Genomic DNA, 26,605 nt, shown 5'->3' with positions numbered 1-26,605 from the left:
CTCACATGAGCTGTAGCACACATATAAATTCTATAACACCACATGGTGTATCATACGTATGGAGAATGAATCTTAACAAGTTGCTCAAATGGATAGGTACAGCAGAGTATTATCAAACCCCACACTGTACCAGGACCAAAAGGCGTTTCCTCTCTGACACTTTTATTCTTACACCAACAAACAAACAAACAAACAAATTGCAAAATGCAGAATTTGTATTCTATCTCATCATCACTAAAATCACACTCATTAAAATATTTCAATTTGTACATTTTTTGGCATACAAGAGTCATCACTAGATTTCATTCTGCAGGTATGTCTGCCTCATTGGTCTAAGTGCCAAACATATCCCTCTAGAGACACCTTACGTCTATGCTTACTGGATTATCAAACTAGGCCTATGTGATAAGAAATACAGGTTTTCAGTGCTCCAACTGTATGGTTCTACTGAGTGATGTTGGGGATTGGAGATGTTTTCTTCATCACTCATCTCTGCTTCTATTGCACAAAAACATTAAATTTGCCGTGATGATGAACAAACACTGTACAGCGTGGATAGCAAATCACCAGTCAGTTTCTGATATTCTCACTGTCACCATGTGATATTTTGCTTTCTTGTCATCAATCCATGTATGATATCAGATGGCTGTAAGATATTATTATGATGAAAATGTCGATGCCTGCACGGTGCAGGTTACATCAAAATCATTATAAAAATGTCTCCGAGCTAAAACTGTATTCAGACATCATCAAAAGCGTATGAGGTATGACATACAATATACAATGTACAGATAGGGCGTGTGAACTTCGCAATCTTCAAGTAGTTGAGAATGTTTGCTCAGTCTGTTTTCAGACCAAAGAGCTTCTTCCCAATGACGAACAAGTCTTCTCCAAACCCTGGTGTCATCCGGTGTGAGAGGATCCAATGTTGCATCTGATCATCACACACACATCTCTCTTAAATGCTCCAAAAGTCATACTGCTGCTATGAAGCACTTCATCCAACTCTGATGTGAAAAAATCACGGTTCCTTAACATCACAGCGACCTGACATTTTTCCACCAAAGGATAATTGACTTGCCATGCATCAAAACCTCAGAATGAGGCAAGCTGACAAGCCTTTACACCACATTGATGATCCTACATGATACCATGATGGTTGCGCCGATGTAGCCCTTGTTTGCTTCGAGGACCCTCACTCACATGGTCATTATAGTGAGTGGTCAGCATTTGTATATTCCTCTGGCTCTTCTGGTTCGTTTTGTTCTCCGCTGTCGTAACACTGTCCGCCAAAACGTGTCAACAGACTCATGCCGCTCACATTGATGCTCGGCAGCCAGCTTCGCCGACTCGATCCCGACGACTCCCCAGCCTCGTGGGGGGTCATGGGAACCGTGACGACCACCGGCACTGGAGACGGAGCCTGCGATGATGGCGACGAGGCAACACTGGGTGTGTCGTCCACCACCGTGACCGCTTCTGCCGACGATGAGGAAGAAGAATCAGACGAGTCTCCCGCCCCCGAATTGGATGACGACCCCGAGGGGCCAGCTGCGGAGGATGAAGAGGATGACCCTTGACCCCTGATGCGGGAGAGAATGTTGGGCATGGTGATGTTGGGCATATTAATGTTTGGCATGTTGGGCATACTGGGCATGTTTGGCAGGTGAGGGAGGTGCACCCAACTGCGGCGGGCGGCGAAAAAGTTGCGTGTGTGTCGAGCCATGGCATGAGGCAGATTGCACGGTTGTATGCGTGAGATGTAGGATCCAAAGTGCTTCATATAATCTGTAAGCTGATCAGTCAAGGATATTTATTCCAATCTGAGATTAGCAATACCATTTTTAAAACTTACCATTCAAGAAAGCTTGGAGCATCTTGAAAATTTGTCACCAATATTGCACAAACAAAATTTTGTATGATGTTTAAACCCTAGAGTCACAATCTATCTGTAAATGTAGTATGACATATCAATTTATATTATACATGTGATTCAACCCTCTCAAGTATCTCAGATTATTATATGAAACTTTGAATCTTACAAAATGATCACAATCTTGGCGCCTAATCTTCACCATTTTATTTTCAAAAAGCTAATCAAAGAATTGTCTGTTCAAATATTCAAACAACATCCGTGTGCAACAATTATAATGAAATAACTTCATTTGAGAATAATTGAATAAACAGCAAAATATACAATTTGACCTTGACATTATGATGAATAGATAGCCATGTACATAAATAAATGTGTACAAAGCCTCAAGGATCAATAGTGAAGTATCTATTTCTTATGGTGAAGGTGGATACAAGACTACTACAAAATGCCAGTGTCATGAATTCTTATTTTTCTTTTTTTTTATTTACTATACTGATTATATTATTATTTCTTTAATGGAAGGTCTGGTGTTTTTAGAATTACTACACATAACCATGCACTGATTAGATTTGATTTGAGCCATCCCTGATTCTAAACGTCCAAAAGCAAAAACAATGCAGTGTATAGAGCATACAACTTGATGTGATCTACATGTATGACCAGTTGAGTCAGTTGGGCACAGATCCTTGAAGTCTGAACCAAAAGGATATATGAGAGTCCATGGTGGTTGGCCTCCATTGATGTAGAGAACGTAGGAGAGCCCGTCTTTAGCCTGGCCATGGATGGAGTAGTAGTAAGGAAGGAACTCGTGCCGCTGGAACTTGTGCTTCTCATAGAACCTGATGGCCCCTGTGTTGGAGGCTAGGACGTGGAGGTAGACAGCCTTGGCTGTGGGCCTGGACCCACTGGTCTGGGAGGTCAGCGAGGAGAGGAAATTCTCCAGGAGGGCTGAAGCTGTGATGGGTACAGATTTGAGAGTGACAAAGTGTGGTATTATTGAATCATGCAAAGTGACATCATAGAAAAAAATGTACCAATAACTCTAGAAAGAAAAAAAAAGTCAATTTATCTTTTGCTTACACATGTCTGTTAGGTCCATAAAGACCTAATGTATCTGCAGTATAGGATCAGGCAATCTCTTGAATAATCCAAGTTTTTACGATTTACAGTCTATGAATAATGTAAGTAACAAAATTTCTGAATGAAAACAGAAAACAACAAAGGACTGCCAACTCTCACACAATCAGCGTGAGATTCAAGCAATTCACCACATTCTGTCTAATTCTGATTAATAAATTCTCACAATGAATAGGCCTACATGTACCAACAAAAAAAGTCCCAAATCCCTGATATTCCAAACATTATCGCAAGGTTTCAAACTTTCTTGCAGGCGCACCGACTCTCATGTGTTGAAATCACGACTAAAGTATGCACCAGATTGCAACATTGAAAATGTAAAATTGTCAAAGCTCCTTACAGTAAAAGGATGACACCCCCTTTCACACAACATCCCATCCCTTTTGGTCATGTTGATCTCTCCCTCCACCCCTATCCCCCCCCCCCCCCCCTCCCTTGGTTGCTACGCTCCATAACAGCATCTCACTCCTAACTTTCATTAAGGTTGGCAGCTCTGTACCAACCAAGGACTTGACATCACACGCCAGTACATACCAATTTAACAGAAGTTCTTGGTACATGTAGTTTGGGCATACACCAGAAGTCATTTTGTAACAGGCAGGCACACGTACATGGCTACTGTAATGAGTATGCATCAAGTGTCTTGAAAGTAAAATCACTTTCAAAGGAATGGTATGGTATCGGTTGAGGTGAGGATTCAGCTTTCAACTTTTTGCAAGATACTTAGAAACCACTTTATGAAACGTTAAAGAGCACACACTTTTAAGCGGAATTTAATGTTTATCTGATGAAAATCGATTTTAAAAAGGCTAGGATATCAACAACAAAAAAGTAAAACAAAGGGATCCTAGCAAAAGGTGGGTCCCATTTTTTTGTTTTAGATTTCTCAGCCATTTCAAAAACCAATTTTCATTCAGTAAACTTCAATTCTCTTAGAATCATATGTCCATTCATATTTCATATGAGGTTTCTCATCATCTTAAACAATTATCATTAAAAAAAGTTGGAAACCTGAAGCCCCACCTCAACCGAAACTGTACCATTTCTATTTAAACTATATGTATTAAAAGTGCCATAAGCGTGAATACTGCAATAGGGTTTGTGTGAAGGCATCAACCTACAGTAACACATTGATATGATGAATCAAAAGTAAATACTACAGTCACACAGACAAACATGCATAAAGGCACACACACACACACACACACAAACATACTGTACATCCTTAAAATATTGAGAGAGACTACTGTAGACGAATATGCTTGGATGTATACATCTGCCAAACCACATGAAACTGTAGTTGACTGATGGTTCACCTATTGCAATACTTCACTCACAGCCTGGTATGCCTGCGAGACATTCTGGAAATGATCGCACAGTGTACGGAGCAGTCTAAATGGGGGCTGTACAAACATGATGTTGATAGCAGGGCCAACCTCACATGAATAACATACTGTGTGTGGCAAAGTCATTCTGAAAGACTAGGGAGAGCACACATACAGCTTCATCTCACATGGCTGTCCTTCATGCTGCAAAATATTTAACATTCCCATGGTTATAGACCTTCTCATGCTACTCCTTTACACTGTATTCCTTTTTGCTTTAAGTTGTTTGTTTTGATACTTGTTTTGGTAGAGGGGACTGATTGGGAATACAACAGTAAACCACATATGATTTATTATTATTCTTCCTCGTGAATGTGAAAACAAAGATGAGAGGCAATAAATAAACCTCTGATGAGGGTAAAGTATTTAAAGCTACATTATTTGTAGCTATCTTATACAGACATAAATCATATTTTATCCAAACAAATTCTTGATATCTTTCACCATTGGGCCACTGACCTGCTCCAAGAGCTTGGACATTGTGTACTTGACCTTTCATAAAACATAAATCATGTGCACAGGTGCCTGACAATACACTGTCCCTGTCTACTAATGGACATTCCAAAGAGATATTCATCCACACTGATACCCCTTTCATACCAGATGATGAACAGTGGATGACATCAGGAGGTCGTCCACTGTTCACCCTAGACCACTGTTGGTACGAAAGGTAGCCTGAAAAAGACACCCGGGTGAACAGTGATGAACAGTGGGCGAACAGTAGATGCGATGCATGCTAGACCGTCTAGCACGAACAGTGGACGAAGAGTGGATGAACACTGGATGTCGTTCGGGTATGAAAGGGCTCCGCACAAACACTGGACGTCGATCGGAACCGGAAATCCTCGAACGTGGTCATATAAGCGCGCGCTTTGTATCACTTGGGCCTATATACGTACGTTGAAAAAAAAAAGTGTACACAATTCACTGTGCAGCATACATGCATGTAATGTGTATGCAAGTAATAACGATAAATTCAGTGATGACATTATTCATAATCTGATAGATAAGAAATTACTGAGAAGTGTGATTTTGGCTCTATAATCTTAAACGCTCTAATGTATTGACTTTTATGGGAATAATTATCTGCAGAAGGAAAGAAAAAACAATTTTAAAAGAAATAGCTGCCATGGTAACCTGTGCCCAAGCTCATCCGAGCGCGCTCGAGCGCACTCCAGACAAGCCTCCAGTATGAAACGGTGCTCTGCCCACACCTCGTGTTTACTTAACGAATCACACCCCAGATGTCTGTCTAGAGAGCGCTCAGGTGACATCTGGAGAAGTTTGGTATGAAAGGGGTATAAGCCAGCAGGTGACTAGTCTCTGCACCAGGCCAAGACACAGGTAGACCCCATGTCCTCTACAATGACACAGACATCATTTTGTATCATGTCTCAAAGTTACTGGTTCAGAGCCTAAGCATAGTGGTAGCTTACATGTACTTCTAACATCACACATCTGTGATTTGTTAGACTTAACTGTGCAAAAGAAAAATAGTGACAGCGTAATTCTTGAAACTTTTGTATTTGAATGGAGCATTTGAACATCATTATAGAGCTACAAATTTGTAATTCAGCAAAATTTGACAATTTCTGTAATTAAGCTGCCACAATGTCAAACAGTATCTTTAACCTTTGGCACTGCCAAGTCAATAAGACATGTTATGTAAGGGAGCTTTTCAGGCAATGTAAATAAACACCTAACCTCCGTCTTAAAACTTAAGATTCACATGATGTTGCTAATATTATACAAATGATGCACAGGACAGAGTGGATTGGTGAGAATTGGATGCACGAGTTTAACTTTGGTGTTTAAACCCACAAGCACAGCGCGTGTGTTTTAGACTGTTCTGAAGTTAAACGAGAGCATCCAATTCTCACTGATCCACAATATAGGCCTGTGCATCACTTGTATTATAAAACGGGCCCGTAAATTCAATAAATACAACCATTTTCCCCATCATGCATCCCGTACACCTACACGTTGTACAACACTACACAAGACTTGAGCCATGCGTTCGGATTTTACAGGATGCGTGGCTCAGTGTGGATCAGATAAAAATCAGTGCATGACAATTGACCAATCAGATTGCAGAGATTCAACAGCCCATTTCATAATACAGATTAATTCAAAAATTTTAACTTCCACTAAGATTAGCTTGTAGTTAAGCCCCATATGTAGACGGACTTCGAAGTTAACTGTCTTGAAGATTCAAACTACAAGATTTCTTTCCTCTGGTTTATGCTCTATCCAGGCCATAAAGGTGGTCATCTTTTGAGGAATACATGAAGGTCTACACCTTGTACTCAAGTAGTACTTTCATGTCAAGACCAACAAATCAACAAACTCGAAATTGAGCATGACCTCTCTGTGATTCCTAATCACCTACACCTTCTGTGTCAACCTCCAGAATGTACATGTAAATAAAGTATACGCATGAATTCTGCACAATACTGTATCTGTGTTTATCACTAGCGCTGTGTGCATACTGTATCTCTTTATGGCTCCATGGTATAACCCAGGGCTGCACACTAACCCATTTTTTCTACTGATCCAACCTGTCTGTTGGACCAGCAGGTACTCAGTCTTTGTATTTTTTTTTTACTGGTCCATTCCTGAAAAAGCTACTGGTCTGAAAGTGATTTTAAGTAGTCCTGGACCGTTGGACCAGTGCCAGTGTGCAGCATTGTTTAACCCATGAACTGTTGAGGGCCACTTAAGTAGTGCAAAGGTCCATTTTGTACCTTTTTGATGATACTGGCAAGTACATATGTATATTGGAGAAAAATCATATTTCACTACACTGTAGCTGCCCAGAACATATTTTTATCAAAGTAATGCAGACTAATAATGAGTTTCAGCTTAAAAATGAAATTTCACAGCTACAAATGACGTCAAATATGCATTTTTGCACAAAGTACCTCAGAAAAATCATCATATGGACTACATGGACATACAGAGAATATGATTTGAGTTTACTTTCAGGTTTTAAAATAAAAGTAACTTGATTAAAGTGTGAAACGTGTGTCTATGTAAGTTCACAAACGAAATCTTTTATCAGTGTGAAACCCCTGTTTGTGTTAACGATTCCATAAGCAGTTTGATATTAGCTTCAACGTACAACATGCACCTCATGTGTATCTCGTGTACAGTAACACTTGAGGTGTATCCAATTACTTAATGACCATCACTAGTTAGCATATGTTTGATGTAATTATAGACTTAGAAAAAAATGACAAGATAAAAATCATGCAATTTTCTGTTGACAAAAAGCAACAAAAGTGGTTATATTAAATTACAAACATATTTTGTTCTCAAATACATAGCATAGGCCTATATGCATCAATTACAAATGGGTTATCATCAAAACTAAAAATATTCATTCAGCAATCAATCCTACATAGTATGCATAGAGCAGTTTTCCAAACACAACCAAAAAGGTTAAAAATAGTTTGAAGTATATTTCATATGCCACAGAGATGTTGTACCTTAGCTGAATGAGAAGGGCGAAAAGAGAGAGAGAGAGAGAGAGAGAGACCCATTATACCACCACTACCAACAGCACAGGGAGAGTCTGCTTATAAATGCATTATTTGAGCAACGCTCTGAAATCAAAGGTCAAAATCTGTCCAGCAGAATTAAGAGGAAAGTAAGACGGGAAAAGGGAAGCCAAATGCAGGAACAGCTAAATATTACCGTTACTGTCATCCCAAATAAATATGAAATAAATTGTTGATGCCACTTTTGATTCAGCAAGCCCATTCTATCCATTACGAAAATGAGATGGCTTTACTGTTTGACAACCTCATGCAAAACAAGACTTGGTCTCTGCCATCTCGTTAGAGATGTTATGATACTTTTGTGCATCTCCAAGGTCAGGTGCATACACACATACAATCCACTTTCACTCACTGATATTATTATTGCAACTAGTTTTTAGCAGTATTGAATCTTGGCATTGAATATGAAGGAGAGCCATGTTCTGCACACACATAATGTTGTACATAAATACAAAAATTACATTTAAGTCTTAAAAATGCATTCTTGATGCTACACCTTGTTCGTAACAAAAACAGACAGCTCTAATATCAATGCATGATACTTCCATTTCATGCCAGGGATTTGTAATACTGGTAACTTGACTCCACTAATGACTTTATATGCATTGCAATCCCATCCCGTGAGAAATGTTCAATGAACAAATCACTCCCAAGAGGAAAATTATATGTAATTTCCTCCAAACACGAACACTACCTTCGTCAACCAAAACTGAGGGAAAATATGACATAATCTTCCTTCTCAAACCCTTTAGATGTTGCCTATTGTTGAAAGGTCTGTATAATACAAAGGGGAAACAACACAGAAAATCCCAGAATCATTTTAAAAAAAAAAGGAAAATGGAAGTTTCGTTTACTGCGAAAATGTTAATAAATTGATCACATTTGCTGGGACTCTAGTGGGAGGACCACAAGTCTTTTTTTTTTTCTTTTTCAGGTAAACCATTGTATCATTTAAAGTTTGAGTGTCCCATTTGCAACCATGGAAACTAGATTTCTTTCATAATATGGTAGTATATTGTAAAGGTAGAGTGTATGTAATTCAGACCTTTCCTCAAAATAATAGCATATAAACTTGAAACCTCTTTATGATGGAGGGGGAGTAAATACTTTAAATTTCCAGAGAATTTATTCCAACCTTCAAGATATCCCAACTGTTATTCTCTGCACAAACGAGGACCCTGTAATTTCAAGTGACATATAGGATTCAATTTTAATTTCTCAAAAAAAAAAGTAATAACAAATAAAAAACAAATAAAAAAAATGAGGTGTATTAACACCGTATTAAAGATTTCATACATGATGTTGGGAGACATTATTCTTAAATCTGTAAAAATTTTGTGATGTTTGCAAGAGGGATACATGTACAACCTTTAAGTCTAAACCAAGGATGTACAGTAAGATGCCACACGACACTACTCCTCCGTCCACAATAATATGCACACATTGTTTTGTATCATGGGGGTTACACAGAGGTCGCGACCTACGGGATCTGTCTGCCTTCCTTCGATGTACACATCCTTCATTGTGAGCTAGGCGGAATGCCTGGGCTATTACCTACCTATGCCTCTCCTCCGGTATTCCTCCACCACTCCAAGGCTCAGGATGTAGGCTACTTGTGTGGACCCTGGAAAGGTTGCCGACAAGATGTTGGAGTCCTGCATTTAAAAACAGAGCCGTGAGCTACATTAGGCACTCAACATAGAGACAGTGTGCAGTGGAGTTATGTAGAATGCGTAGCACAATGTGCTGTACTAGGGTTCATCGCATGATGCAGCTTGAAAGCTGATCACATACATTGTAAAAATAATTCATCATCACAGGAAAGCGAACATACAGAGGAAAGAAAGAGGATGATCAGCTTCAATCAAAAGGGACATAATGTACAGTGTAAACTGCCACCAATATGCCAAAACACAAAGCACATTTGTGACCGTGCACCTCAAAACGAACATAAAGTCGCACACCCTGATTTTGCGTGAGGACTGAAAATAAGTGAAATGGGTCAACCTACCCGAACTTGACTTTTTCATATTTTCTGAAAGAGCGGGTCTTCTTTTACATTATGCTAAAATTTGGTATCATAAAACGGGCAGGAAAGTGTGTTTTTTTAGCAGTTTATCTCGAACATTTTTGGTAGAATAGTGTGATTAGGTGTGTCTTTAAAATCCCTTTTTCATTTCTGAAAAACCTTGTCCACACTCTTCACTTTCAACTCTAATAACTTTTGAAAGGATAGTGGTACTGCTTTGAAAGTTGGCATTAATTATGGACAGAATGTGTTAATGAGGCATGTTTAATTTCAGTTTAATCTGATAATCCCTTCATTGTTGTTACTCTGGTGGTTCACTTCCTGTTTTTTGTCCCATTCATCGCACAGCCAGCATGGTTTGGTAAAGATTAAGCGCTTGAATAGACACTGTACTTCAGAGCCTCTTTTCTCAGTTCACACTCTTCCTGAGTTTGTGCTTTCTTTCCAATATTTAGATAGGTTAGGAGAGTCCATTTACGTTGAGTTATACATCATTTTAAAGCTTAAAGTCTGCTCTTTCAGAATATGGTCTTAACTAAAAATTTATGTCTGGCGACTTTTTGTTTGTTTTGAGGTGCAGGGTCACATTTCACAGTTTTAACCATCTGAGCTCTCGTCTTCCATAGTCAGCACCAACAGGAGTTACACAACCACTACATAATCTGTCAAATCATTGAACAAAATAACAACACTGGCCCCACAGTATAATATTAATATCAGAACACTAAAAAGTGTAACATACGTATCCATTCAAGCATGTTTGCATCCATAAAATACACACAAAGAGTTATTTCTGGTTGGACACCAAAAGGTGCAATAATCCATCTGCAGGCACATTTTATCCAGCAGAGGATTATCATCATACATAGGATAAGTAAAAGTGTTAGGTCTTGGGTCTGCATATGTCTCAGTGTTAGAACAAGATTAAATTGATTTAATAAAGTGGGTACAAAATCATTTGATAACCATTGTTTATGACCAGACAAATGGTATTTGCCCAAGACTTTTTAAATGGTACACATCTACATTGTACAATGTACAATATCAGACCACCAGAGGTTCAACACCACAGCCACATAGAATAGACTTTGTCAACAACGCTTCAATATCTCGTTACATTATGATATACATGTATCTTTTATTTTCAGCTTTATTGGACACAAGTTTGTACACTGTTCACACAATGCACTCTTTGAGGCCATATTGGATGGATACATATATGCATAATTACTGCGAGAAGAGATGAAATGATAGAAACTGAAAGAAAATATCTGAACTAATTAGTAGACTGTAGTCACTCCATCACAGCCTATGATGATTATTGAACAGCTGATTCTCTGAAACACTTTTAAATTATTTAAAACATTTAAAAACACTTTTCTAGGAGAGAGAGGATTATGAGTCATTTAACACAACTTGTGAAGGGTAAAATGATTTCAGTAATTTACGTTTGCTGCCTCACTGACAGACTGACTACATTTCTTTTTTGTTGAATATATCCAAAGAAAAACTGAACAAATCATTTCTTGGAGTATAATTCTCCTTTATACCACAGTAAATACCATGAGAGCAATCAGGTTTTCACACCAAGCTGCTACCATGCACAGTACAATGAAAGCTGTAGTGACTTGGAAGGCTAAACAATGCAATATTTTTTCTTTTGTTGTCTCATATTCTCATTGCACGCACAGAGATCTGTCTTTTGATTGTGATACATATGCCTACTCTACATTAAAGGGGGCCAAAAACAAATGATGACTTTTTTAGTGGAATTATTTATCTTGTTGCTGTCATTCCTGAGTACCAGACTCTAGCACTAGAGACTGTACTCTTGACATGTTTCATACAGTCTGGAGTGATGACATACAGCGTATATAAAAAACACTACCTGTCCATATCAATGAGGTGACTACACGGTAGCTGTTCTATGAACTACAATGCAGCCATTTGTAGCAGTCCCTGTTTGTCAATGGGCAAGTCCAAGCTATTTTGCACCAGTAACGCGTGGGACATCACAAGAAGATTTAGCCCTATATTGCACTGTTAAGATTGAAACTTCATATGTTGGGTTGCTTTTGATAGCTAGTAGGTATCCTCGTTCAAAACAATAGAAATAATGAGAATCACGCGTTCAGTATTTCATTTATGCAAATTTATTCTCCAGTAACGCGTGGGACCACAAAAATTGTCCTTTTTTTCTTCTTTTACTTTTATCTCAATTATTGTGAAAATACTTGGTATGCTATAAAATCAGTACAAACATCTTTTTCTACAACAATAACTGTACCTGAAACAAAACATTTCAGAAAAAATCATGAAACTGTTTTCTCTCAAGGTCAATTATAGAAAGATAGGTATAGTAACGCGTGGGACATTTTTGTCACTATGAATATTGTGATGTGAATAGCACATTTGCTCAGAGAAACTTTAATATGGGGTACTAATTATCTAAATAGATGTATTTCTAATAAATTCTTGCAAATTCAAATGATTTAGACCCACCAGAACAATAGATATAATAAAAGATATGAAATGCCTGTGTTATCCTTTATTTTTTGACATTTGACTTTGAATGTGACCTTGAAAATAGCATGTAATGATCTTTTGTGAATTATTTATCCAAAGTGGAACTTTTCACCAAATTTCAAGTCAGAATTCAGAAAATTAAAAAAAATCTCTCAATAATGTACACATTTCCCATAGAAGACTAAGATTTAGTACACTTCCATTGACTTGTACACAAATTGTCCCACGCGTTACTAAAATGTCCCACGCGTTACTACATCTAATTGAAAATTGCAAGTATGAGATTTATCAGACTAACTTTTTATCTCTTGGATATGATTAGGTCCATTGTGAATTTGGTCTTTTGAAAGTTTCAAGTCAATTATTTACAAAATCATTAACTTTTATGCAAATGAGAAATAATGACCTAAAAAAGTAACGAGTGGGACATGCTAATTTTGGCCCATCCCTCATTTGCATATTTAATCAGTTGAAAAACTGAAAATCACAGTCATGATAACTTGTTAGTCAGACCTAAGGTCACCATACTTAGTTTCATAAAAACTTGTAAAAATTAAAAGATATATTTTAAAATGCGGAATTTTTGAATGTCCCACGCGTTACTCTAAATTTTGATTTATGCAGATTAATTAACTTATTGCTGGTTATGCGGAAGGATTTTTACTTTTTCTTTTTAAAATTCATGTATTTTAACTTCTTAGCTTTAAAATGATACCAAGTTTATGTAGATTGACCAATTTTGAATTTTCAGTCTTGTGTGATCAAATAGCTTGGACTTGCCCCAACCTAGATTTTAAAAAAGGGCTTTAAACTTGAAAACTGGCAATGCAAATCATTAAGTACCTGTATTTGCATTCTCATCTTTTGTAGACAATACTATTTTATTATCACACAAATTCATGCCCTTGGCAAAGAAACAAGAACAAAGGAACAAATGAACTTTGTTTATCCATCTGAACGAAAATACTGTACATACTTTGGGGAAAAAATTAAAACAATACAACACATAGACTTTGGAAACTAAATCAGTAATAATTACAGATCTATACATAAATTCTTCAAATGACCAAGTGTGTCCATGAATGTCAAGTCAGAATACTGACCAAATAGTGACAGTTTCTTGAACAAGACCCCCCCCCCCATACTTCAGCATCTCAAGGTCTCACACTCTGCCACTGTAGATGCCATCTTTCCTCTCTTCCACCACTTAACATCAGTAATATCTTGTTTTCCCCAGAATCAATAATATACCATAAAGATTTAATGCACTTTCACTTGTGTGCAGTATTTGTGCACTCTACACATTGTAACCTTCCAAGTCCACACTACCCAAGGAAACAAGATTTTATGTCCCAACCTATACACTGTAATATCAAAATTTTATTGTGTAATTGTAGACCTGCACAATTTAGCTATGGCAACTCAGAAGCAAATTTGCAGGATTTAAACTATGACCTTCAGCAAATCAATCATCCAATAGTATCACATGTCTCATGAAATAATCTTGTCTAATTGGTTGAAGCTGTTCAGAAAAAAAGATGAAAACAAAGATTGGAGCGTAGTGCATAAATGTGTCATGTGATCTATCCCATGAACCCCAGTGAGAGGGCGTTCCACCGTCACTTCAATACAGGAAAAGACTTTTATCACATACAAGTAACACTGATTAATGTGCAAGTTCATTCAATTTAACACAAGTTTGTTGAGTGTAGTTTATCAGCACCTGACTATTGAATCAATGACATTTATATGAGGATGGTTAGCATGATCAACTAACTGCTGTATCTACGCTATGCCATATTTTAAGGGAGTCTAATTTTTCATACACTGTATATCGGGACTTCCCAACAATTTCGCAAATGGTTTAGATTCATGATCGTGGAGTATAGTCTATACTTAGCAAAGGGGGGAGAAATGCATATATGTGCATGTTGCATTCACATCACAATCAGAATTGATATTTTTGCATGTTTTTAAATTTGCAAGTAGCACCCAACTCATTAATTTGCAAATTAAAACCCCCATAAAATGTATGGTACATACAGCAATACTTAAAAGTGGCTTTCCTTTATTTTTCATATCAGGGCCATCAATATACAGGAGATAGACTTATAGACATTCACAGCTTCTTATCACCTTTTACAATTGACTGTGTTGAAATACATGGGCGCCTTCAATTGTGTCAGGAAAGAAATCTTGCGTAATCTCGTGTGCTACTGGGCATGATCATCCCCTGTATTGGAGATCATGGTCGCATCTGGGGAAAAGTGTATTTAAAGCACCACTGTACTACATGTGCACAGGTAATTCATCAGATCCATGTAAATCTTACACTCTGGAAACACACATTAGGAGTGTCTTCATCAGACCAAAGTTTTAAAATTTGGCGCTATTTGGCGGTCAGGAAATTAGCCCAACGACAAATTAACCTGTTATTTGTACAACAAAGATGCAAATAGTGTGCTATTTGGGTTGCATCTCCGTCAACCCGAAATTTTCTTTATCTGATCATTCGCACCATCCACTGAGACCACAGAACTCTACGTAAAGTTCTGTGGCTGAGTGAGCCGAGTGATGATGCAAAATACGCATCAACTTTGGGCTAATTTCCAAGGTAGGCTGTTTTGGAGCTGATGAAGACGCACATTCGTAATATTGGGCTATTTTCCCAAACTGCGGCATAGCCCAGGTCTGCCATCATTCCCACAACCAAATCAGGGAGATTCCATACAGCAATCAGGGAGATATCTGTGTGTTACATGCATTTCAATGGGCAAAAATAATTCCCAAATCAGGGAGATTTGAATATTCTTGTATTCAGACATGAACAGATTTTGACATTTTCAGGGAGACTCCTACAGAATGAAGGAGACTTGGCAGCTCCACATAGCCTGTTAGCTTGAACTTTGCTCTGATGAAGACACGCCTATTATCCCGTGGAGGACGAGTCTCCAGTATACTCGGGCAAGTGTCTATGGGAAATGCCTGCTGTAGCAAAATCAGCCCGTCCTCAACGGGTTAAGATATGCTCACCATTACAATAGCTACTGTAAAAGGATGAATGTTCGCGTGCATTTTAATTTCTAAATTAAAATGCATGTGAAAGTTCTTGTCTACACTATATGCATTGAATGCCAGGGGCAGTTCGCGAAAATTTCATGTCGCAAAAAAAGGCCGTCCGCTCCAATTCGCGTAAAAATTCATGCCGCGAATATATCATGTTTTACAGTACCTAGCCACTACCACAGAGGCTGAGGACGGAGGAGACCCGAGACCCAAGAGTTTTATGGCACAGCTCCTGTGTAGCATGACTCCTGCAGCTCTGCACCCGATTCATCATGATAATGGAAAGTCGCTCTCTTATCATCTTATAACATGACCTTGGCATATCATCTTTATGTTTTTTCCCCCTTTCCCCTTGGCTCTATTGTTGTCTCCTCAAACATGCAAACAGTGTAAGGGCTATGGTGCATGATGTACTGAGGAAGAAGGTGATGTCATCAAACATCCATGGAGAAGTATTTGTTCAACTCCTCATGAGGTTGAACCTGTAATAGAGCCAATGCTCTTTACATAAAAGACCAGGGGGGTGTTTCATAAAGCTGTTCTTCAAGTTACGAATGACTTAAGAACGTCTGGAACACATTCTGATGTGCTATACTTATCAGAATTTCAATAATTCAGCACAAGAACTGATCACCAGTTGTTCTTAAGTCATTCGTAACTTTAAGAACAGCTTTATGAAACAACCCCCCCCCCCCAGGTCGTATGAGGATGCTGTGTTATGGGAAGGTTGGCCTGATTGAATATTGATCGTTGGCAAGGTACACGAACATTTGAAAACTACAACTACATTTGTACAACATAGTGTATGAGAATTGCCCGCCAGCAAAATATTTGCACTAAAAATCAGCAACGTTAAACCCCAGTCTACATTCTTCAGCTGCATGTAAAGCTCTACATTTGACAGTGTACACGATTCATTACGGGGATTCCCGAATATATCCCGAGTCGGGTCGGCCTTCCTATTGCATGGTGTCTCTACGCTACTGGGCCTTTAAAGGCATAATTTACCATATGCCGAAGAAACAAAAACCCAGCATTAGTGTTTCAAAATAGTTCTAAAATGTGAGTTAGGGATAGAAATAACCAATGTAAAAATTTGAACCAGTATGATTGATGTTATTAAGTATTGTTAAATACACAAAATGTGAACAATAGTTATAATAAAAATGTTTCCAGACTAAACTGTCTACAGTTACGGTTTGATGAGAAAAATACTGATATCTCGTTAAATATTTTAGGCTTTATTGAAAAAGTTTTATATGGTAGGATGTTTTGTGACACAACAGACCTACACATACTGTATGCATCAAATGTGATATCTTGAACATTTTTTAAATCACTGCTCCCAGAGGTAAACAGGACCTTTATCCGTTTATAAAAGTCTAGTCCTGAGTACATTTGTATACTCGGGAAGGTGTCTATGGGAAATGTGTGTTGTAGCAAAATCAAATCATTCTCAATGGGTTTCAATGGTGCACTTGTAGGCTGCTATCATGATCAATCTGAATAAAGGTTTCAAACAATGAAACACATATACACGTGCATACACATACACACATACCAGGGTTCGAAATTGGCGATGGTCCGCTGGCCATTGGCCACCCAAAATCACGTCGGACTAGCTAAAAATCATAAAATTCTGAAGTTACTAGTCCGTCTGGCTAGCCAAAATATTGCTTCAGTGTCAAAATTGATTCTAAGTAGTCCGCCTGGCTAGTTCAAAAAAAAAGTTAAGTGCGACCCCTGCATACACACACACACACACACACAAAAAAAAACCACTTGTCTTCCACTTGCTCTGCATGGTCATACATTGTATGCATTCAATGTGAACACAATGCAGTCGATGTTAAATTCAATTGCCAAAACCTTATTTTTCAAATGTACTCTGAGAAAAAAGCACAGACTCTGGCATAACAATAACTACATATTGACATAAATTCTACTTTCAATATCAAGGCCTTAGATTAAATTAGAGAACATATCTGAGCAGGCAGTTCTGATCTTGATGTCTTGAAATACAGAAAATCTCTTCCAGTATGAAAAAGCATGGACCAGCATCAGAAAAAAAGCCGACAAAACTTAAAATGAGAATGATGCTCTTCAAAAGCTTCAATGTATCAACACAGACAAGTAATGTGGTGACCATGTATTGTTATAAAGATGAATTCCATTACATTTTGACCTGTTTCAGCTATTTATACATAAAACTACTTTAGGACTTGCTCAAGAGAAGATATTGGCCAAGCATATCATTTTGTTAAAACTCTACCTGAACATGGAAAATATATTTTACATCTTCCACAAGGCCATCTGAAAAGCAACTTTGATCTGTACTGCAACCTCAATGCGAGTGTGTGTGTACAGGTACAATGTGTGTAAAGGGGGGGGGGGGGGGGGGGGGTGGCCGTTTGTAGATCGGGAGCACTGCACTTGGCGTAGTGGATAAGACTCCTGACTCCCACTCGGAGGACCCGGGTTTGATTCCCATCCAGTGCTTACATCCTTGGACAAGATGTTTTTACCTGACAGCTGTACCATGTTAATGTCCCTCACAACCCAGGTAAACAGGTACATATGTACCTGGCAACGCCAGAGTACCAGTAATAACAATGACAAGCCCTTCTGGTACACAGTTGTAGAGCAGTGGCAACCCTGGATGAGGAAGACCTTATTAATATTATCATTATCTCCACTGGCTGTTAATCCCACAACGAATCAAGTTCAAGATTCTTCTCATCACCTACAACATCATCCATAACCGTTCACCTATATATCTAACTGACCTGATCTCATCGAAACCCAGACCGGATACACACATTAACCTAAGATCATCATCTGCAACCCAACTTAAACTTGGCCCTCGCACCCACAATCGTTATGGTGACCGTGCTTTTTCCGTTTGTGCCCCCCTTCTTTGGAACACTCTCCCTACTCACATTCAGAACTCCACCTCCGTTGACATCTTCAAAAAGAAACTTAAGACTCATTTATTTTTAGAGCAGAATTAATGATTATGTAGGCCCTGTATGCATTTGTAGTAAATTATTTGTTATTCTAAGCTGATTTGTATGTTTGGTTGTTTAGCATTGTAAAGCGCTTAGAAACATGTTGTATTAAGCGCTAAATAAATATTTCATATTATTATTATTATTATTATTATTACTAATTATAAATAGAAAGAGAGTCATTCTGGCTTGACGTTTTGACTGACATGTTAAACACACACTTGCGCCATGTACACTAACATTTGATTAAATTAATTGTCATCACACAACAGCCATGCAAAGTTAACCAATTTGACCTTGGGCCACTGGAAGACACCTTCCGCAATTTGAGAAATGCAGTATGGCACACTCCGCGTAATTGGATCGCGTTTGGGTAGGGCATTTCCTAGTTGAGTACCGTAAAGTTCCGTGTATAAGACGCACCCGTGTATAAGACGCACCCTTACTTTTGGACCTAAAATTAAAAAAAAACAAAAAAAACGAAAATTTCCACGCAAATATTGCGTGTGTCGTACATATTATTTCAGCTCAAAATTCCCCTAGAATGCAGCATGTATTTGCTCTATTTTTCGTTTCCTTTTATACTTTCTTTTAACGGTATTCATCGGACAACGGCAAAATATGGAAGACGCAAAATGCGAGACTTGTCTCGGTACTCACTTGCTATTGTTTCGCCTTTCAATCGTGGTACATGTGTCATGCATATCGTACTCATGAGTGTACAGTACGATCTTTGCTGTCATACATAGCAGAGGGTGTCTCGCATATATTGACGCATGTCAGACTGGAAGGTTCATTACGAAAATAAGAAAAACATCAACAAGTGTAGCAGAGGGATCATACGGCGAGACGTACGCAGAGCTGCCAACCTTTGGAAGCACAAATCCGGACTCAGCAGCTCCAAAATCCGTATTTTTCCACCAGAATCCGTAATTTCTCCATCTCCCTCTTTTTGCTATTTTGAATTAAACTCGTCGACATATGAGGCCTACAGGCTCTAAACAAAACATTACGACACATGCCGAAGTATCGAGCTGGACACCAGCACGATAAAGAATCCAAACTACGCAATGTTCAGCGTTGATTGATTGCTTTCTCGCGCAATGCTCTGCATGTGTACAAGTGCATGTATGTACCTCCAGAAACTTGCTGGGCTGGTTATGGAAGCTTCCACTATCTAGCAGGGGAGGGGGGATGCTTTCATCTTCTCAAGAAAGCTTCTGTGTGAGCGAATGCAAAACTCTCTTCGGTGTTTCCAACTATTGTTTACTATAAAACATAATCATGCGTTGTTTTCAGGCTTTTTCATTTTACTGGATTTTAAACATCAGTATTTTCCGAAGTATTCCAATTTCTTTTACCCTGACTGGAATCGGAAACTCTACTATAGATGATCGCAAAAATGCCGCGCTGTGTGTGGTTGCGCCAATGTGCAAACACGTGGTGTCACTTTCAAGTTTAAAGGACAGACCCATGTGCTCCTGCCTAAGAGGTTACTGCAAGTTCGATGGATCGAATGCGCCATAGCTGAGCTGAATGGCTTGTTTACGGTAAACATGGGAGTTTAAATTCGATACGAAAAAGTCATTACGTCTTTCAAGAGGAAAAACATACAAAACAAACAAAAAACACCTACGAACGAATGTTGATAGCCAAAACTTTGAAAAGTAATAAGCAGTTATGATGAGCGTGAACTGAAATTAATTGTCATGATTTTGCTGTCTAACCAGGTGATGACTGCATCTCATTGGACCTAATCGTAGTGAATTTGTCTGGGCATACGAGACCTTCTAAGTATTTCCGTGATTTAATTGACTGATTAATCGATACTTTTTTATTGTTCAGGGAACATAAGATATTCGATTAAGTACAATATATTCGACTGTTTGATGTTTCCTACTATGCGCCAAAAGAAAGGATATAGAATCACGATATCTTTGCAATGATTCCTTTAATTCAACTAATGAGCTGGTTCTTCGATCGATATTTCCAGGATACTAACACGCTGTTTATTCCAGTGCGCGCATTCTTTCGTCTGGCACGCACCTGGGTGTGGCACCTGTTTTTGTGGAAATTTCCACAAGGGGATGGAGGCCGGGTGGGTGTCAAGTTTCTTCGAGCCGAAGAGACTGCGTGTATTCAGTATTTCACAATCTCTTCGCTCTAATTTATTGTCATTCGTGCTTTCCCCTTATTCTTTGCTGATATTGAACATTTAGATTTAACTTAAACTTACGAAGGTTGGTAGATCGTGGATCTTTTTGTTGTGAGGTGTATGTAATTTCTTTTTTTATCATTCTTTGGAGGGGAAAGAAGAGTAAGGGGGAAAGAAGACCAAGAGGGAAAGTGAAATAAAACGAACGGCACGTACGCTCAGCATTCACAGTAAGACGTCTTTTTGTACCAGCATACGGTTTTCATCATCACCATCAGACATCACTCATATCATTTTAGCCTTTTCCTATTAACATTAAGAAACACGCATAGTCCCTCGAGATAAACACCGAGGAAAATAAATAAGTACAACAAATACAAAGTACCAACACCTCCCAACAACACAAATATTTAGAAAAGACAACACACGTCGCTTCGATTCGAAAAAGTATTGGACGAAAGCGGAGAAATCGCCGTTACGAAAATAACAGTAAGAGACACTTGAAAGAATTACGTTTAAATATTTCAAAGCATAAAGAGAACGGATAAAGTTATATAAAATGGAAGAAATCGTACCAAACGAGGTGTGAGAAACAACAGAAATAGAACGATAAGTTTTGTAGTAAGATTAGACCCTAGCAAAAGTTTGCAGCACCGAAAGCTACGCGAAAATCAAATAGATCTAGACCTACACATTGGAAATTCGGTATTACGACGAGATCCTTGAGATCGTCAATAAACGATACAAAACAAGGGAAATCAATTCACTTTGACCTGAAAATAGTTTGTTATAAGTATTCTGTTACATGAGATCTCCTTTTATAGGCCTAGAAATACATCGAGTTTCCACGATACTCGGGAAAGAAAGTTCGAACGCTTTTCACCTGCACATACTGCAGTGCACATCATCAGTACACGAACAGAAACTCACCTCTTCCTTGCAGAAAAATGATGCAATAACGTTACAAAAAACACACACAACACTCTAAAAATCATTTCGTACTTGGGAGGCAAGGGAAAAACGGAAGAAGTAGAGAAAAAGAAGCAGACATTGCACAACGGAGCGCTTCTACCCCAACTCAAAACGAAATAGGGTACTGTCTATAATGGCAGCTGGCTACAGTGTGTAGCTAAGCTACTACATGTACTCACGCTCCGGTCCCCGGCCGGCCGGCCACACATGGGGATCCCATGGCGATCGATGGAAACATCCAGGGTCAGTAGGCGACAGGGATTCACGCGCGCGAATTTCTGTTCGGTGTACACAGTACGCAAGCAGCGAATTGCGTGTGCGCACACTTTTCTATAATGGAAGCTACGAACACACACGTCGAGTACACAGGCACCGACACACACAAATGCGGGCAACCAGGCAACGCGGGCCGGCTGGAGAATGAAACATGTACAGTGTGTAGTCTGCTAGTATATTGCAATTGCTGCATAGGCGATAGGGCATTATCGGAATTTCCAAAAACCGTAATTTTGAGGCGACATTCCGTACTCCCGTAATCGTGATCATTTCCCGTAACAATTACGGGAAATCCGTAACAGTTGGCAGCTCTGCGTACGGTGCGTTCGGTAATTACACTCACTGTTGTTTCGCCCGGAGGGATTACCAGTAACATGTGTGTCTCTTGTACCATGCTTGTATGCACAGTGCTAGCCTTTTGCAAAAGGCAGCTCGCTATAATTTCAGCACACGCACACAGAGAGCAATGGACTTGCGCACACAGCGTGCAACGGGCAAGCGCGCTACGATCCGATCGCTGTGTGCACGCGAGTCCATTGCAAAAGCCTCTCAGCAGCTGCTGCTTGCCAAAGGCTTGCTAGCTAGCTAGCTAGCTACAGTGTAGCTATGCTATCCTAGCTAGCTGGCCTCGCACTCGTGAAATGAAGAGCAAACGAACGACATGGATATGCATGCATGCTTCACACATCGTTCATATTTACGGTGACATAGTGTCGATCCTACTCCGTATTTTACAGCTTTTGTCTATGGCCATATTGATACTAGTACATTGATAAGTTTTACGGTATCGGTAATTTAGTAATGATACCTGTACATCGCGAATTCCAGCTACTAGGTTGGCTGTTGGTAGCTTGGTAGACTGACATCGGCAGCATGTATACAGCAGTGCTGTTACAGCTGTTGTCTATGGCCAGATTGATACATCGTTACTGCACAAGGTCAATCGTAAGTTTATCTCGTATTTGCAGCTTTTGTGTGTGTCCAGATTGAAAGATCGCTCTTTTATCCGTAAGTTTTAGTGATTGCTTACCTTCCACACGTCGATGGGCATACATGGCCCCAAGTTGGCCTTATAAAATTGAGTGTACATGACGGATTTTTTTCTGTGATTCGACTGTACCCGTGTATACGACGCACCCCCGATTTTCAATGTTTTCCGACGAAAAAATAGTGCGTCTTATACACGGAACTTTACGGTAAGTGGTGTATCCAATTTGTCTGCAGAACATACTATGATGTCCAGATGCACACAAGTCACTCATACCATGCACACAGCAAGTACAGCACTGTCATATCTTTTCCTCAGCACACCCCTGACATTTGTATCTAGATCTATCACACAGGAACACACAGATACAATGTAAACGCTCATATTTTTCCTTTCTCTCAAATGATTGTAGAATCTGATACCTGTAAACATCAAAGTGATAATTCGGTATTCTATCTACAGGGTGTACACTGTATATGACCAATGTCAGAGAGAATCTTTGAATTTTTCAAATACATGTAGTGCATTTCTGATTACAAGCCATTCACATATTTGGGGACCAATACAGGCATGTTGCTAAAGCTTGAGATCACAAAAATGTGATGAAAATGTGTTTTTGGTTAATACTTTAGCACGGTACAACTTTCCGTCTATTTTCATGGTCGGACATCTGGGTAATCAATGTGGTAATGAGGTGATTACATCATCTTCAACTTCTTCTTTTTTCTGTCTTTCTTGTATCTTGCAAAGCTAAATAACACAAGCTGCAAATGTAAACACAAAGCAATCTACACTACGAACAACCTGAATATCAAATACAAATGATTTATGCTACTACATTGTACGTATGATACTTATAAAAACCCAATCACACACACACACACTCACACATGTCTTCAACATGACATATGTGTTTGCTACTATACATCAGTTTCATACAGAAAATGTACACGTAAAACTTATCGCCTTTCCATTACTTTACTTTGTTTGTTTGTTTGTTTGTTTGTTTGGGGTGTTTTTTTTTTAACTTTAATTTTGATGAAACCTACACCAGTAGTATTATGAGATAATGGTCTTGAGCTTGGGTTTGATTTTGTAATACAAAACCATTATCCGTTCACATCATTCACATCATACTCTGGCTCAGGTTTCATATTTTGGATTTTGATTATTAAGCGTCACTAAATTTCCACCCCAGGAATTGTCAACAAAAAGAAGAACTTCTGTTCTGTACATTTGCAAGACTAGTCTATGCTTACGAAACATCCTCAATGGACAAAAAATGAGTGCCTGTGTGACGCCCCCCTCCTTGCATCTGAGCACTGCCAGAGAATATCTAGATGTGTCAACATTCACTGGATTCAACTGGCATCAGAGGTCCTGGTAATGTCAATATTTGAAAATGGCATGTAGGAAGGCAGGGTACAGATTGTGCATTTACAACGGTATTATGTCCTGCGGGTCCAGTGTCGTAGTTTTGTGCACTGAATGCATGTAAGCCCATCCTAGAAAGCCCAGAGCTTTGTAGCATCTCTCTCTCTGCCCTCTCTCTCTCTCTCCCTCTCCTTCTTCTTCCTCTTCTTCTCTCACTCTCTCTTTCTCTATCTTTCTCTCCACACAGAATGAGAGGATGATGACAGACGGTGCTGGATACAGATCTCCCTCCATCACTACTACAATCTGTATCACTACCCGGACATAAATCATAGTCATCAGCAAGTTTGGGGTATATCAATCATTGCAGCACACAGAGGCTCATTCATTCTAAAGGCCCGGTCACACTGCCCAAAAGTCGTGTAAACGTATAAAATCACACAAGAAATTTGGTTGTGCGTGCTTGTCCGTTGAGAATTTTTGCTGATTTACGTGATTAAAATCACCGATGAATTGCGCAAGAACTACAGAAAGATCACGCAAAAATCACTTACAAACCACGCACTTTCAGCGCATAGGCACGCAAAGGCCCCAAACAGGGCGAATACGTGGTTGTGCGCAACGACTGAGGTCCAAGGAAAACCATGCATAATCTGCGCATTATCACTAATGAACTGAGTATGAATCACACATGATTCGCGCATGAACGCGATAGCGACAACATTTTCGCGAACGATCACTGATATTCCACGCACATTTCACGCATTGTTCACGTAAGAACTGCAAACTACACAAAAATTACGTAAAACAGCACAATACTGCATGAACTTTTACGCGAAGCCGAGTTTTGAGCTGCTCAAAACCTGGAATCGCGTAAAGCGCCGATCCAGCGCACACCAGTGGACAACTACGAAGGTTCCACATCAGACAAACTCATGAAATGCACAAATCACGCATGTATCGCATAAGGCTCGAATTTCTTACGTGATTCATGCGTTTACACAACTTTTGGGCAGTGTGACCGGGCCTGAAAGTGATACTTCTTTTTCACTCATAAATGTATATCCTTTAAAAAACTTTTTCAAAACTCACGCTCCAGATTTACTGACGATAGGTTGGAGAAGTTTGTGCGTTCTTACATTGCCACATGCCTGACAGTACCTACTGTACCTACATGTACTGTGCAAAATGCTGGTTAAAGGATCCCAGCTCTCTTCACTATAAAGTGTTCTGGGACTAAATTGAAACAAATGATGGTACAATTTGTACTTATCTACAGGTCTATGCACTGTTAGTAATTTTGAGGGGAAAAAAAATCAGCAAAAATGAAGTTGAGCTCAATTGGGGGAAAAGAAGCCCAAAGCAACTACTAAAAACTTGTGATAGGGCAAGGTAACAAAATATTGACAATACCTCCCCCCCCCCCCCCCGAAAAAAAAAGAAATATGACAGTTTGATGTTCAGCGAGTCATCTTTAGAATCTTGAATAGTACATGCACATGTACATGTACATAACTTTAACATCAGTGGCACATCACCCATACTTGGTACAGCTATCCCGCAAGTTAGAATTTTGTTGTTGTTTTTTTATTGATGCTATCAGGCTCTGGCCAGTCATAGCAGTAGATGTATGTACATTGTATAGCATGACAATGCAGTATTTCTGTAACGCAGCGCATGTCACATCAATGTTGACATACAGTTTGTATGTGTATCCACTGTCTCCGCGGGACACTAACTTACATTTCCAGACAAAGCGTATACAGATGGGAAGTTGGTTTTGCAATGCAAATCATTTTAGTCATGAATGTAAATTCAAAAGCTCTCTCCTACAATGTATCAAGAGGAGGCAGTAAAATATCCATGGACCATTTGGCAAACAAACAACTTTAATTTGATAGCTGCACAACCAGGCGTGCTAAGGGGCTGGAAGATATTGAGTTCCCACTCATTGGGCTGGGTAATCAACTCTTTCTTACAATCTACGGCTGCTTGCTGACTGCAGAGCATGATGGCACTAATTTGCATATCCATCTCATTAGCTCATTCATTACAATGCTTTCACTTCCTTCTATTCATGTCTGTGGAGGAGACCATCGTTCCACTGAAAGAACCCACATTGTCTCACAAGGATCTCTCCTTGAATTAGACATCCAGTGCCGACATTCACAAACAACAGACCCACACAACAGTCATGGTTCCTTCGGCAGCATTCTTCCATTGAGTAGGACTGGTTCAATGGCCCGCAGGTAA

At 39.1% G+C, this 26,605-nt stretch overlaps 1 protein-coding gene across 1 annotated transcript in view; it reads right to left on the bottom strand.

Moving 5' to 3' along the window:
* Nucleotides 1-902: 902 nt before the first annotated feature.
* The window catches only part of LOC139743540 (N-alpha-acetyltransferase 60-like), a gene marked incomplete at its 5' end in the record, with an annotated part of 33,919 nt that continues 8,216 nt past the window's right edge, over nucleotides 903-26,605 (bottom strand). Inside the window, 3 exons of the mRNA XM_071654018.1 lie at nucleotides 903-1,790; nucleotides 2,587-2,830; nucleotides 9,517-9,613. Of these exons, the coding sequence (XP_071510119.1) occupies nucleotides 1,211-1,790; nucleotides 2,587-2,830; nucleotides 9,517-9,613 (921 nt within the window). The remainder of the gene's footprint in view (nucleotides 1,791-2,586; nucleotides 2,831-9,516; nucleotides 9,614-26,605) is intronic.

Source organism: Diadema antillarum, unplaced genomic scaffold (assembly GCF_040938485.1).
Source record: "Diadema antillarum isolate AM-2024a unplaced genomic scaffold, OU_Dant_1.0 seq00001096_RagTag, whole genome shotgun sequence".
NCBI lineage: Eukaryota > Metazoa > Echinodermata > Echinoidea > Diadematoida > Diadematidae > Diadema > Diadema antillarum.
The sequence above is the reverse complement of the archived record's forward strand: the minus strand, read 5'-3'. Positions and strand labels throughout refer to the sequence as shown.